At 45.4% G+C, this 16,237-nt stretch overlaps 1 protein-coding gene across 1 annotated transcript in view; it reads left to right on the top strand.

Moving 5' to 3' along the window:
* LOC115459541 (ras-associating and dilute domain-containing protein-like) overlaps positions 1 to 16,237 on the top strand; it is a gene marked incomplete at both ends in the record, with an annotated part of 49,178 nt that overhangs the window by 19,279 nt on the left and 13,662 nt on the right. Inside the window, 3 exons of the mRNA XM_030189358.1 lie at positions 1,823 to 2,509; positions 7,458 to 7,495; positions 10,120 to 10,280. Of these exons, the coding sequence (XP_030045218.1) occupies positions 1,823 to 2,509; positions 7,458 to 7,495; positions 10,120 to 10,280 (886 nt within the window). The remainder of the gene's footprint in view (positions 1 to 1,822; positions 2,510 to 7,457; positions 7,496 to 10,119; positions 10,281 to 16,237) is intronic.

The following is a 16,237-nucleotide window of genomic DNA, read 5'->3' as shown; positions in this document are numbered from 1 at the left end:
GCGACGGAAAGCACCTGAGGACGCCCAAAATCGGCTTTCTATTATGCCGATTTAGGCGACCCTGAGAGAAGGACGCCCATCTCCCGATTTGTGTCGCAAGATGGGTGCCCTTCTCTTTCGAAAATGCCCCTGATGGTCTGCTTGTTGTTTCATTGTAGTAATTCTGTAAATTTACACGCTGAAGGGATGCTTAAATACTAATGCCCAGGACCGAATTGCCCTTTAAGTACATAAGTATTGCCACACTGGGACAGACCAAAGGTCCATCAAGCCCAGCATCCTGTTTCCAACAGTGGCCAATCCAGGTCACAAATACCTGGCAAGATCCCAAAAAAGTACAAAACATTTACGCTGCTTCTCCCAGAAATAAGCAGTGGAGTTTCCCCAAGTCCATTTTAATAATGGTCTATGGACTTTTCCTTTACTGCCTTTACCACATTCTCTGGCAACAAATTCTAGAGTTTAATTACACGTTGAGTGAAGAAAAATTTTCTCCGATTCGTTTTAAATTTACTACTTTGTAGCTTTATCAAATACCCCCTTAGTCCTAGTATTTTTGGAAAGAGTAAACAGAAGCTTCAGGTCTACTCTTTCCACTCCATTCATTATTTTATAGACCTGTTATAGTTATAGACTTAATGCCACCTGAACAGGTAAAGCTAACCAAATTATGTTCTAGCCTTAACTGAATGGCTACAAGCTTAAAACCCCCTTAAAATACCAAGGCTTTGCAATTGAGTGTCAACAGCATAATCTTACTACCCTTTGCTAATTAGGGCCCCTATATCACTTTACGTCTATCCCTTAGGCAATGGGAAGCCTGCAGTAACACACTTTTCAGATAACTTACTAGCCAAGAAAACCAGGCAAAGATTCCACTGCAAAGATTGCATTCTGATTACTACGCTAGTTGTCCACTGAAGCTTCTTTACCTAACATATAGAAGAAAGATACGAATCTATAGCAGGGGTTCTCAATTCAGTCCTCTGGACACACCTTGCCACTCAAGTTTTCAGGATACCCACATAAGAGAGATTTGTATGCCCTACCTCTATTGTATGTAAATTTATCTCATGAATATTTATTGTGGGTATCTTGAAGACCTGACTGGGCAGATGTGTCCCGAGGACTGTGTTGAGAACCCCTGGTCTACAGAATGCATATCTTTTATGGGTTGGGTGTATTGTAAATGAAAAATACTGCACATCTGTTTTATGGAAGTGAAAGACAGGGTAGGCGTCTATTCCTTCATAGCTCCAGCCAGGGGTGTGCTGGTAAATTTTTAACAACAGGCTCTTTCTCCGGAAGTAGCCAGCTCTGCAGTTGGAAGGGCCAGGGGTGGGCGGGGTGGGGAGCAACACTTGCCTCTCTCTCCTCCCTCCCTTCGTGCGGTCACGCTAGGCATACCTTTGCTGGCAGCCAATAAATGGACTGCCACCACTCCCAACGTCTTGCTCTGAGCAGCATGCTGGAACTTCTCTCACATGCTGGAGAAGTCCCAGCCTGCTGCCCAGAGCTGGAAACAAGGAGCGGGGAACAGCAGCAGTCTATTTACTTGGCTTGCAGGGCTCAGCATCCCCACCAGCAAAGTAAAAGAGAATTCAGCAGGGGGCCCAAGCCCACATTTTGGGAGCCAGTTGTTAAAGTAGCCATGGAGGGCCCTACTTTAACAACTGGCTCCCAAAATTCTTAAAAACTTAACAACCGGCTCTTGCGAGCCTGTGAGAGCCTGCTCCAGCACACCACTGGCTCCAGCACACTATTGCTTTCAGATTAATTCTGGTTTTAGTTTTGTTTTGTGTTTTTTCCCCCCATATTATAGGACAACCTGGTTTACCTGCTAAATTGGGAGCAGTGCACAGTGGGCCAGAGGACCCCATCTAGCAAACCCAATATCAGCCTTTCAGCCCCAGACATCTTACCTCTTCACTGCACTATTAGAAAGATCAAGCCATCAAGTCGATCTGGGCACCGCTCCGATGAAAAACTGGTTCTGGAGCCCGGTCCGGGGGCTTATATTTTAGTCAACTTTTCCGAGGTTGGGAAAACAACGCTGCTTCATCATGGAGACCTCCTCTCCTTAGGACTCTTCTACCTTCTCCTTTTTAGAGACCCTGTGAGCACTCAGCCTCTGCCTGCCTCGGCACTGGTCAGGCTGAAGGCCTTGAGCCGAGGCGTTGATCCACGGGTGATTTCTACCTGTAAGGTGTGCGGCAACATACTGAAAAACAGAACATCATCCAGGAGACACGGAGACTCTTCTTCATCCTCGTGCAGTAAAAGTAAAAAAGCCCCCCGGAAGAAGCTGCACCTGGAGTTCGGACGAGCGGTGGAGGATGTGCTTTTGGAAAGAATCCTAACGCTGATCGAACCAGGAGGAGACGACCACAAACTGACGCCTGTGTTCCTGCTCTGTCTTTGCGTTCAGCACTCTGCGACCAACTTTGAGCCTGGCGAATTCGGCCAACTGCTGCTGAAGATGACAAAACAAATACAGAGGATAGTGTGGGTTAGTTTACAGGAAGGAGGGTTTGTGTGGGTCAGAGGGGGAGGGGTTTCCTTATGTTTTCCTGATAACACGTTTGATTTGTAGATTATATTGCATGCTTTAGAATTTCGGAAAGTATGTACTTGTGCTAATGCTACTCAGCTCTTAGCTCCGACACCTATAGAGCAGATATCCGGAGAAGCCCCTCCTTACCTCTCTACCCTCATCTCCCCTTACGTTCCTACCTGTAACCTCCGCTCTCAAGAAACTTAATAGAAATAGCCTGGGCTGCTTGTAAGTACAGTTATAAAGGTGCTCTGGATAAGTCTATCTCAATAAGGCCTTTAATGGACCAAGCATAGGGCCAGTCTTTGCCAAGTTCCTTCTTTTCTTCCATCCCTGTTTATGGTGGCCCTGCCCTTCCTTTATTCTAGATATTTCCTCTGAATCATTTAACTGCCTTCCACTTAGCCTAATACTAATATTTAAACGTATCAGCATGAATTGCTTGTTTACCATAATTAAATACTACTGATCGCTGACCCTAGCTAGTATCATTCAAAACGGCTGTAGTCTATTAATCGGAGAAAAGCCCTCAGAAACCAAAGGCAGGTCACAAAGAGCTGCAGTGGGAATCGAACCCAGGATCAAAGCCCGCTGTGCTAACCATTAGGCTGCTACTCCTTCTAATCTTGAGTGCACAGAATTTGGAAATCAGCAGCGCCTTTTTGTGAAGATTCTGCCGAGTTTCAAATTGGAACTCTTGACTGTTCTGTGTACTCAAGATTACGGGAGGACTGTTCTCTCTTGCTCAAAGCTCACCCCCCCCCACCCCACCCCTTCCCTGCAGGCTGCTTGGAAGGTAGGCAAGGCCAACCCAACCCTTAGCAAGAATAGGCTGTAGCCTTGGGCAGCTGCATTGAGGAGGGCAGTGAACAGCAGCTGTAGTCAAGGCAAAGCAATAGTCCTGACAGCCACCACATACTCAAAAAGAACCGTCAGCCCGCGCTTTTAGGCACAGAGAAAGTGGGGATTTCCTAACAGTCTGTTCACCCCTTTTAGAGTAAAAGTTTAGGTAAGGCATTCAGTGTTTTGCTGCCCGTTACCAGCGTTATTTCCAGAAAGTCATTGCTGAGACGTGTCCAGGCTCCGGCATTGAATTTCCGGTTTCTGTAGCCGGCTAAGTGCGATATTCAGAACTTAATTGGCTATGGAGCACCGCACAAAAGATAAGACTGACTTTCAGATGGTTAATTGCTGACTCTGCCCCTGGAACGCCCCAACAAACGCTGATTTTGCTTTACACGCTAACCAGTCATTTTCAATGGCATGAATTGGTTAAGTTAGGCCCAGACAAGCGGTTTAACCAGCCAGGAGCCTTTTCTGACTGGTTAAATCACTTTGAATAACAACCCCTTAATATTTTAATGCAAGATGCCCAATTATGTATTTTTTTTTTCAGGTTTGTTTTGGGAGGACTTGACAGAGTTTGTCAAAGTCTCAGGTGGTGTCTAGGGATCTTGAAGTTAATTTAAGCAGGGTGCAAGGCTGAAGGGTCACTTAGGGGACCTGATACCTGAAGAGAGGAACTGGAACTAGAGAGCTGCATGGGAAAGAGGGTTGGTGGGGATCCCCTCCAGGTCCATAGGACTTCCGCAGAGATGATCACAGGTCCTGCACAGTTTCTGTGGAAGTGTAATGCCAGGCCTGTCTAGCTATCCTTTCCTTCCGTTTCTACGTTTCCTAAGCTAGCTTAGTCATGGTAATAGCAATAAAAAAAAAAAATTCATGGATATGGTTGATAGCTTTGAAAACTCCATAAACATTGAGAGGGGAAGTTATCAACATGGGCTACTATTACATTGGGTTATTTTACCACAAGTCGGGTTATTTTTGTACAGGGGACAGGCAGGGGTAGAGGAGAGCGGGGAAGGGTGAAATTTCTGTCCCCCGTGTAACTCTAGCTGGAACACACCATTCCTGGTGCTTTTGCAGTTTGAAAAATGGTAGAACTGCATTCCTGGCAGTCTCATCTACTCCCCCCCCCCCCCCCCCCCCCCCATATTAAGCCCTGGTTATATTATATAGTGCTACAAAACATATGTACTACTATACAGATACACAAATTAATTTACTGGTGGTATAACAACTTAAGAATCATACATTCTATCTTATGGACCATCAGAAGCGATTGACTATTCAAACATTTTTTTTTTTTAGAAGATATCCGTCTGTATTGTCATCAAGTCCATACTTTTGTTGAATTAATTTTATAATTTTTATGAATTTAATTCTTCAACTTCATGTGGTGAATTAGGATAAGTAAGTACATAGAGAAGAAAAGTTTAGTGGAAATCATCTTGATGTTATATCTCTGTAGATGTTGCTTTGATTGGTATTCGACAGTAAAGGTGCCCAGAGATAGGCTTTTGAAGTCGTTTTCGGTAAGTAAAGTTTTTGGTTATCAATTCTTGATAGTTGATGAAAGTAATTAGTTGTGACGAGTGATCATTCAGAAGAATGCAATGGGTATCTTACTCATTGGTCCCAGGACTATCCCAGGTCCAAATTGTTCGGAGACTTCTCGTGATTGACACTCGTTACTTGGTTGTCATGTGCTATCGTTCTTCTGATGCCTCTTTAGCGCAACCGCAAAAACAAAAGGGGTTTACAATTTCCACAAAAACAGAGCCAACAACAAAAAAAGTGGAAAAGAATCAAGGCCAAGAGATCAGTCCAGGCACCAGAATAAGATGATGATGGTGCCTTTGCAACATAATGTAAGCCACATTGAGCCTGCAAATAGGTGGGAAAATGTGGGGTACAAATGCAGCAAATTAATAAATTACTAAAAGTCCTCAATGTACTTAATAAATACTTAATATCCAAAGCACTTCACTTATCTTTGTTTTGTGGGGACATAAGTTAAGAATGCATTACTCTTAAGGTATTAATACCACCAGTGAATGAATTTATGTCCAAGTAGTTTATGAACACTGGATTTGTAAGATTGGATTAAGTTTGCAGCCAACTGAGTACTATACAGATCTACATAGGGAAGAATCCCTTTTCTGTAGAGCAAAACACATAAAAGACATATATTTGCTATTATAGATATAGTTAAAACATCATCTTTGTGGCTGTTTTGGGATCAAGGAATTAAAAACCTATTTAGAACAGCCCATTGGATAATGCTTGTACTTAGCAGCATGTGATAGCTCAAATTGTTTTGTATAGAGGGGAGAAGTAGCTTGGTGGTTAGTGCAATGGGCTTTAATCCTGGTGAACTGGGTTCAGTTCCCACTGCAGCTCCTTGTGACCCTGGGCAAGCCGCTTAACCCTCCATTTGCCCCTGGTACAAAATAAGTACCTGAATATATGTAAACCGCTTTGAATGTAGTTGCAAAAACCTCAGAAAGGCAGTATATCAAGTCCCATTTCCCTTTCCCCCTTTCCCTTATGACATCACAATATCAGAAGTGAGCCAAGTATCGGGCATTCAAGCCATTGTGACATCACTGATGAGGTTGGCTCTTATTGGTGGAATGAGTGGAGGAGTAGCCTAGTGGTTAGTGCAGTGGACTTTGATCCTGGGGAACTGAGTTCAATTCCCACTGCAGCTCCTTGTGACTCTGGGCTAGTCACTTAACCCTCCATTGCCCCATGTAAGCCACATTGAGCCTGCCATGAGTGGGAAAGCGCAGGGTACAAATGTAACAAAAATAAAATAGATACTATTGGAGATTCTACATGGAATGTTGCTACTATTGGAGATTCTACATGGAATGTTGCTATTCCACTAGCAACATTCCATGTAGAAGGCTGCGTAGGCTTCTGTTTCTGTGAGTCTGACGTCAGACTCACAGAAGCAGAAGCCTGCGCAGCCACATTGGTGATCTGCAAGGGCCGACTTCTACATGGAATGTTGCTAGTGGAATAGCTGAAACCACTTAAAATCTCCTCAATGCACAAAATCTTTGGTAACTCAACTACACACTTCACAAATCCAAAGATAAGAACTGTGTGAATGCCCACAGCCTACCTATAGGGAATTGATTTGCTTTAATTGTTGCAAAACCCAAACATCCATATACCATATTTCAATACATGTATTGCGCAATTTAGGGGAAGCCTAAGCGGACTCCAACAGCGAGAGACACGGACTAGAACTTAAGATAAGTTTTTTACAAGTTTTTCACTTAAAGCACGTATATTTTTAGCACTTTTTGAGTGAGTTTGCAACAGCACTATAAATAGCATGATAAACAGTTAATTAAGGGAAAACCCAATGAAGAGATGCTAAGCCACTAGGCAGGAATTCATGAAATTGCCTTTAAGTGGTATCGTCCGAGGGTTCCCAAACTAGTAAATCTATACATGTATTGAAATATGGTATATGGATGTTTGGGTTTTGCAACAATTAAAGCAAATCAATTCCCTATAGGTAGGCTGTGGGCATTCACACAGTTCTTATCTTTGGATTTGTGAAGTGGCTAGTGGAATAGCAACATTCCATGTGGAATCTCAAATAGTAGCAACAGTGGAGGAGTGGCCTAGTGGTTAGGGTGGTGGACTTTGGTCCTGGGGAACTGAGGAACTGAGTTTGATTCCCACTTCAGGCACAGGCAGCTCCTTGTGACTCTGGGCAAGTCACTTAACCCTCCATTGCCCCATGTAAGCTGCATTGAGCCCTACCATGAGTGGGAAAGCGCAGGGTAGAAATGTAACAAAAAAAAAAAAAGATGATGCAGAATCAGAAATATACACATTTTATCGGCATTGCGGAACAATCACGTAACAGAAACATGATAAACGTTAGCTGAATACAAACAATAACTTAATAGGCAGTCTGTGTCCCTAGTTAGTTCCTTTCTGTCTTGTCTGTCTTTCCCCCGTCGATTGCGTCCTTCTGTCTCTCTCTACTCTGTCCATGTCCGTCACTCTCAATGGCATGTGTTTTTCTTTACAGGACAGAACTAAAGAGTTGGCAGAAAAGCAATCACAGCAGTAAGTTTCTTTCATCTTCATAGCCTTCTTAAAACAGTGAGCTAAGCCAAGAAGGCAAATGAGTTTGTCGTGCTATTAAACGAGATACAGATGGACAGAGTAACAAAAAGGCTTTTTTTTTTTTTTTTAATGACAACTTTGGTGAAAAAATAATGTATATGTTTCTTAGCGTCCCTCCGGACTGGCCCAGAATGTGACTGATGGGTTGTGCACGCCCAGTGGCGTACCAAGGGCGGGCGGTGGGGGTGGTCCGCTCCGGGTGCATGCCGCTTGGGGGGGGGTGCCGCGGCGTGCACCTGCTCCGAGTTCGCTAAACTTCGTCGCTCGTTCGCTGCAGCTCCCTCTGTGCCCCGGAACAGGTTACATCCTGTTCCAGGGCAGAGGGAGCTGCAGCGAAGTGAAGTTTAGCAAACTCGGAGCAGGTGCGTGCCGCGGCACCCCTCCCCCCCCCAGCGGCGTGCACCCGGGGGGTTGTCATTTCTCCGGAGGAGGGGGGAAGGTGTCATTTAGCGGGGGGGGGGGGGGGGGGGGGGCATCGGTGCTCTGCCCCGGGTGCCGTCCAGGCCAGGAACGCCACTGTGCACGCCTTCCAGCAGGCTGGTTCGGAGGGACTAAAGGAAAGCAAATTAGCAGGTAAGAATTCATTTCTCCTTCCTGTTTGCTTGATCTTTCACATACTGTATTGCAGGGCAAATTTATATATGTATTGTTACTATCAAAATTCTTCAATTAAAACCAGTTTATTACCCCCAAACGTTCTCTCCCAAAAAAAGAAAGTTTGAAGGTTTCTGGGGAAAACGTAGAATGTATGAATAGCTGCTATTTCAGAAATTCATCATGAAGCATTTGAGAATTCAGCCCATCCCCCAGCTTCAAATTTGGACCAGTAGTCACCAAATATCTAACTTGCCCATTCCCAAGCTATTTTAGAAATACAAGTTGTGTCTCAGCATGCTTACGAGAGTTCTAAGAGGAATTAAACAAAAAGCTTAAGTCTCATGCTACTATCAGGAGTTATATCTGTATTTAGTACAAGAAGTTTTTTTTAATGTCATTGATTTGTTCAAATTGTTATGTTTGTAATGAGTTAATCTTTTAGGAAGCACTAAACCCACTTAACATAAGTTAAATGCTTTCAGTGCAGGTTAAATTACTTTTGCGCATCAGCTAAAAAAACCCAACACACACCGAAGGAAATGAAACAAAGGCTGAAGCATCTAGGGCTCTTCAGCTTGAAGAAAAGATGGCTGAGGGGAGATATGATAGAGGTCTATAAATAATGAGTGGAGTGGAAGGGGTAGATGTGAATCACATGTTTACTCTTTCCAAAAATACTAGGACTAGGGGGCACACAATGAAGCTACAAAGTAGTAAATTTAAAACAAATCAGAGAAAATATTCCTTCACTCAGTGTATCATTTGTTTACGCTTTCCAAAAATGCTAGGACTAGGGGGCACACAATGAAGTTACAACGTAGTAAATTTAAAACAAATCAGAGAAAATATTCCTTCACTCAGTGTATCATTTGTTTACTCTTTCCAAAAATACTAGGACTAGGGGGCACACAATGAAGCTACAAAGTAGTAAATTTAAAACAAATCAGAGAAAATATTCCTTCACTCAGTGTATCATTTGTTTACGCTTTCCAAAAATGCTAGGACTAGGGGGCACACAATGAAGTTACAACGTAGTAAATTTAAAACAAATCAGAGAAAATATTCCTTCACTCAGTGTATCATTTGTTTACTCTTTCCAAAAATGCTAGGACTAGGGGGCACACAATGAAGCTACAACGTAGTAAATTTAAAACAAATCAGAGAAAATATTCCTTCACTCAGTGTATCGTTTGTTTACTCTTTCCAAAAATGCTAGGACTAGGGGGCACACAATGAAGCTACAACGTAGTAAATTTAAAACAAATCAGAGAAAATATTCCTTCACTCAGTGTATCATTTGTTTACTCTTTCCAAAAATGCTAGGACTAGGGGGCACACAATGAAGCTACAACGTAGTAAATTTAAAACAAATCGGAGAAAATATTCCTTCACTCAGTGTATCACTTGTTTACTGTTTCCAAAAATGCTAGGACTAGGGGGGGCACACAATGAAGCTACAACGTAATAAATTTAAAACAAATCAGAGAAAATATTCCTTCACTCAGTGTATCATTTGTTTACTCTTTCCAAAAATGCTAGGACTAGGGGGCACACAATGAAGCTACAAAGTAGTAAATTTAAAACAAATCAGAGAAAATATTCCTTCACTCAGTGTATCACTTGTTTACTCTTTCCAAAAATGCTAGGACTAGGGGGCACACAATGAAGCTACAACGTAGTACATTTAAAACAAATCAGAGAAAATATTCCTTCACTCAGTGTATCACTTGTTTACTCTTTCCAAAAATGCTAAGACTAGGGGGCACACAATGAAGCTACAAAGTAGTAAATTTAAAACAAATCGGAGAAAATATTCCTTCACTCGGTGTGTAATTAAACTCTGGAATTCATTGCCAGAGAATGTGGTAAAAGCAGTTAGCTTAGCGGGGTTTAAAAAAAAGGTTTCGCTAACTTCCTAAGCCATTTTCCTCTGAACTTTTCCACTCGGCTGTGTTCTATCTTGACAGGCAGGATCCTGCATCTCTGTCTCGCCTTACCATCACAGATCTCACCCCCGATCTGCAGCACATTCTCTTCTGGATGTCCAATGCCATCGAGCTCTTGTACTTCACCCAGCAGAAATCCCCCATCTACATTCAGAGCATGGAGGAGGAGATAGACATCAAAGGTATGACCTTTGTTCATATGATATAATGGTCACCGCTAACCCTCAGCCTTCCTCTTTTACTAATAAACATTCCCAGCAATGATGCGCCATTCTCATAGAATGAAAAGGATACTGAAACGTCAAGCTATTTCTTCCTTTATCACCCTGAAATGATGTTCCCCAGTATGATGCGTCTTAATCTTAATCTTCCAAGGGATCTCTTCCTTTAGGGATTCCCCCCCCCCCCCTCTACTTTCAGTATGTACTCTGTACTGCTCTCTGTATCCATTGGTACTTTCTACGTGATTATACCAGGGCCTGGGCCCCCGCAGATTTCGCCCTGGACCCCCCCTACCACCGTCAACCCTCCCCTGCCATCACCTACCCCCGGCCGAGGTCCGCTTCCTCCTGCCTGCCGGTGCCTTTTACTTCAGCTGGCGGGGGACCCCAACCCCCGCCAGCCCAGCCGAGGTCTTGTTTAAGTTTTCTTCCTCGTGCTGCGCTGCTGTTAAAAGCTGCATCCCTTCCCTTCCAGTTTCGGACGGAGTCTGACGTCGCAGCACGTTGTGCGTGCAGAACGTCAACGTGCTGCGACGTCAGACTCCGTGCGAAACTGGAAGGGAAGGGATGCAGCTTTTAACAGCACAGCACGAGGAAGAAAACTTAAGACCTCGGTTGGGCTGGCGGGGGTTGGGTCCCCCGCCGGCTGAAGTAAAAGGCACCGGCAGGCAGGAGGAAGAGGACCTAGGCGGGGGTAGATGACGACGGCGGGGGGGAGGGGTCATCGGCGGCGGCCGGGGGAGGGGCTATAATGTGCCCCCTCACTCTAGCCTCTGCCCCCCCCTACCGCTGAACCTCAGATACGCCCCAGGATTATACTAATGTTCAAAAGGAATAGAAAGTAGAAATTATTGGAATATATTACAGGGCATGAGTTGGACCTGGCACCTGATGTATGTTTGTTGAAGAATAAGAGCAGCGAAGGACCAGAACCTCATGCAGAAGATCAAGAAGACCAAACACAGTGAGGAAATGGAGACCTTTGATCTTTGCTCCTACCAGCAGACACATTAAATTGCTGATGACCTGACACAGCCGTGTTTCAGCAAAAAGATTACCTGCTTCAGTCACACTGGAGCGATAGAATAGTAACAGTGACCCACCCATTCCTTCTGTAATTTTTGATGTTCCACTTCCATTAAATGGATCTCCTGAAAGAGGGTCACACCAGCCCATCAACATTTTTTCCTGTTTTTAATAGGGGAATTTACCCCACAGATATTCCAAGGCAAAAAATTAAGGGCCAGCACAGACCCACACTCAAGCACTGCCGCAACACAGGCCTGTGCTTAAGGCCCCACCTAGCGCTGCTTTCCTGCTGCGCGGGTGACGCGTCACCGCCTACACGGGTATCAACTTTTCGAAATGATTGGGAGCGCTAAACCCAGCACAATTTATACCTTCCTGGACACAATTAAGGAACTTGCTCAATATTGGGGTTACTCAGCATTCACTGCACCCTCAGAGCTGGCATCTGTGATCATTCTCAAAATTCTGCTGCCCTGTTCAGGCATTGCCCAGCAGGGCTGGCCCTGTCAATGCACTTTTAGTCAGTGGCGTTCCTAGGGGCGCTGACACCCGGGGTGGATCGCCGATGTGCCCCGCCCCCCCAGGTGCAGCGCCCCCCCCCCCCCCCCCCCCCCCCCCCCCCCCCCCCCCGGAACAGCGTGACCCCCCCCCCCTTGTGAAATACCCCCCCCCCGGGTGCAGTGCGATCCCCCCCGGCGAAAGAAACCCCCCCCCGGGTGCACGCCGCTGGGGGGGGGGGGGTGCCCCGCGCCTGTTGGCTCTTCTTTTCCATGCTCCCTCTGCCCCGGAACAGGAAGTAACCTGTTCCGGGGCAGAGGGAGCATGAAAACAAAGAGCCGACAGGCGCACCCGGGGCAGACCGCCCCCCTCCCTTGGTACGCCACTGCTTTTAGTAAATGTATTCCATAGTGCCTTATTGCAAGCAATTAACACCAGCGGCCCTCTTATAACATGCTCCCAAAGGAAAATAATGGCAAGTGAATTAATCCTCTGTGTGAGGCGGGTTAAGGTTAGAGGGATTTGGGTAGCAAGATAGAATTGGCTAAAATTCATCCTTTGCACGTCCTTGATTTTGTCCTTTACAGTGAAAGTAGCAAAAAAAAAAAAGAAGAGAAAAACAAAACCCTGAGGAAGCTAGCTGAATGTTGGATTATTTCCTGGCTCTGACCTCCCCAAGTTCCCATACTGATAAGATTCAGAAAGCAAGAGTGAGACATATAGAGGAAGAGAGATGCATTCCTTCCAGTTGCGTTCTTTGCATTTTTTTCTTATGAGCTAACTGTGATGCACACAGTGGTGGAATACATGTAAAATGCAGAACATCCACACCAGAAAAAATATTAACAAAAATTGCATGAAATTCACAGTTACCGTGATTTTTAAAGGGAGCGGTTCCTGGTTCATGCACCCCCAAACCTCACTTTCTCACTTCTTTTCCAGTCTCATTCCTAAATAACCCGATACTGATTCTCGTATGTATCGGTCGAGATTTGTTTTGTGTTTCATGCATTAAATAAATGACCCCAAAGAACATTATGCTCAGATCCTATGAGACCTCAAAGCTAAGCAGGGAGAGGCCGAGCCTGTTTTAGGAGAGAAATGGTAAAGAACAAACAGGCCCTGCAGAAGTGACGTGGAGAGCTGAATAAATGTGGTCATCCTTCCTTCTGAGCTAGTCCACTCACTTATTTAAAACATTTATATGTCCCACTTTCTCCATCAAATCAAAAATAAATTTAAACACAAAGCAGATAATATCCCCTAAGGAGTTCCCTTGAACTTAAGGTGTTACTGTGCAGTTAAAAATATTAAGATTAAACATTAAAACATGTCCGAGTCTCTTCCATGGATTTTCTTTCGAATTGTAAAATCCTACAAGGCTTTTTTTGGAAGCAAAAAACTGTTGATCTAACCTGCCAGAATTTAACGTTGTAGAAATAAATTTAATCATAGTAACATAGTAGATGACGGCAGAAAAAGACCTGCATGGTCCATCCAGTCTGCCCAACAAGATAAACTCATATGTGCTACTTTTTGTGTATACCTTACCTTGATTTGTACCTGTCCTTTTCAGGGCACAGACCGTGTAAGTCTGCCCAGCACTATCCCCACCTCCCAACCACCAGCCCCGCCTCCCACCACCGGTTCTGGCACAGACCGTATAAGTCTGCCCAGCACTATCCCCGCCTCCCAACCACCAGCCCCGCCTCCCACCACCGGCTCTGGCACAGACCGTATAAGTCTGCCCAGCACTATCCCCTCCTCCCAACCACCAGTCCCGCCTCCCACCACCAGCTCTGGCACAGACCGTATAAGTCTGCCCAGCACTATCCCCGCCTCCCAACCACCAGCCCCGCCTCCCACCACCGGCTCTGGCACAGACCGTATAAGTCTACCCAGCACTATCCCCGCCTCTCAACCACCAGCCCCGCCTGTCCTGTCCCATTGTCGGATGTCAGGTTCATATTCTGCTCTGCTCCAGAAAGCTCGGAACAGATTGCATCATCATTTTAGCCGGAACCACAATCTAAAATTTACTAAGAAGAAAACAAGGGCATTAAAAGTTTGTTTTTAACAATTGGAGGGAAAAAATCATCATCCTTTTTTTTTTTTAGGTCTGCAGAGAGAGACAGAAAGTGCATTTAAAGTTTTTAAGAAAAGTATTGCTTCAACTTACAGTGCACCCTCACATCTGAGGTCGAAGGTCATCAAGCACCAAAAGCAGGCAAAAATATAATCCCACGCTCCAAACACCAGTCCACCTTCTGTAACTTGTGATTGAGAAACCAGCAGCTTATTGCTTCAGAAACTCTCCCTCGTGTTTTATGAATGTCCTCTTTTAAAGAAGACTTGCATTTTTCATGAGAAGGGAACAGACTCACGTGTCACATCGTAGGCCGTGGGAACTGTTTCTGTGGAAATGTGTTTTACTTATATAACACACTAAACAGTTCATGGGAGAATTTGATGAAAACCCCAGCTTTTATTTTCTACAGCAGGGCTTCTCAACCTAGTCCTTGGGGGCACACCCATCCAGTCAGGTTTTCAGGATATCCACAATGAATATGCTTGAGAGATATTCCAGCTTATTTTCGAAAGAGAAAAACGCCTATAGTGCGACCTAAATCGGGAGATAGATGTTTGTCTCGCAAAGGCGCCCAAATCGGTATAATCGAAAGCCGATTTTGGGCGTTTCCAACTGCACTCCATCGCGGAAACGAATAAAGTTGACCAGGGCGTGTCGGAGGCGTGGTGGAGGCGGAACTGGGGCGTGGTTATCAGCCGAGGAGAGATGGGCGTCTTTAGCTGATAATCGGAAAAAAAAAAAGGCGTTTTTACCGTGATTTTGGGTCACTTTTTTTGGACCCTTTTTTTTCACGAACAAGTCCCAAAAAAGTGCCCCAACTGCCCAGATGACCACTGGAGGGAATCGGGGATGACCTCCCCGGACTCCCCCAGTGGTCACTAACCCCCTCCCACCAAAAAAAAAACCACTTTAAAAGCTTTTTTCCCAGCCTGTATGCCAGCCTCAAATGCCGTACCCACCTCCATGACAGCAGAATGTGTTCGATCCTGTCACAGTCTTTCCCTGGGTCAGATGTGGCTCTCGGGTGCAGTACAGGGTCACATCAGCATTGCATTGTGGTGGGTGTAGGGTATTGGTCTCCGTGATTTCATTAGCTTGTGTTAGTCTCACAATGTTGGTAGTTGGTAGGCTCTTCTCCCATGGTGCTTTTCCCCCTGCCTACTGGGTCAGAGTGTGCCCTGTTGTGTTTCCTGTTGTAGTCCATGCGGTAGTGGCCATTTTTGTAAGCCAGTTTTAGTTCCCTTTCCTGTGTTAGCCACGTTACAGAACTTAGTTATTCCCTTGAATGTGGCTGAAAGAGGGCATTGTACAGCATTCTGCCAGCTCTGACCTACTGCTCATCTCAGTACCAGGGAGACTCGTTGCCAGTGGGGCACAACCTCTGATCTGCAGTTAACTGTGAGTAAAGGCGGTTATTCCAATAAAGGACGTTTACGGAGAGATTAGTCTTCAGGTGTCAACTGGTGTGCCAATGTTATATAGCAGCAACCAGTCCTAGAGGCCTGCATGTATGCAGGTCCCTGGAGCACTTTTAGTGGGTACCGCAGTGCACTTCAGCCAGGTGGCCCCAGGCCCATTCCCCCCCCCCCCCCCCCCCACCTGTAACACTTGTGCTGGTAAATGGGAGGCCTCCAAAACCCACTGTACCCACATTTAGGTACCCCCTTCACCCCTAAGAGCTATGGTAGTGTTGTACATTTGTGGGTTTTGGGGGAGGGGGGTTGGGTGTTCAGCACCCTTGGTAAGGGAACTATGCATGTGGGAGCTTTTTCTGAAGTCCACCGCACTGACGTAGGGTGCCCAGTTGGTGTCCTGGCATATCAGGGGGGCGAGTGTACTACGAATCGTGGCCCCTCCCACGACCAAATGGCTTGGATTAGGACGTTTTTGAGCTGGGCGTTTTTAGTTTCCATTATCGCTAAAAAAAACAAACACCCAGCTCAAAAACGTCCATTTTTTTTCGAAAATAAGGTTCGGCCCACCCCTTCACGGACCCGTTCTCGGAGATAAACGCCCATTGAGATAGGCGTTTCCGTTCGATTATGCCCCTCATTGCATACCAAAGAAAGCAGTGCATGCAGATCCATGCATATTCATTGTCAGGGCTGGTCCAAGACAAGATGCCGCCTGAGGTGGAGCTAAGATGCCACTCCCCACCTCATGCCGAGTTGCTGCCCCCCCCCCCTCCTACCTCCAGCTCCATTTGCAACAGTTACCTCGTCATGTGAAAAACCCGGCAGCGATTCCCATACCCTGCCTTGCCGCTGGCACCTGCCTCTTCCCTTTATTGCGGCTGCCTGAG

Source organism: Microcaecilia unicolor, unplaced genomic scaffold, assembly GCF_901765095.1.
Source record: "Microcaecilia unicolor unplaced genomic scaffold, aMicUni1.1, whole genome shotgun sequence".
Lineage (NCBI taxonomy): Eukaryota > Metazoa > Chordata > Amphibia > Gymnophiona > Siphonopidae > Microcaecilia > Microcaecilia unicolor.
This window is presented reverse-complemented; position numbering and strand designations above follow the sequence as displayed.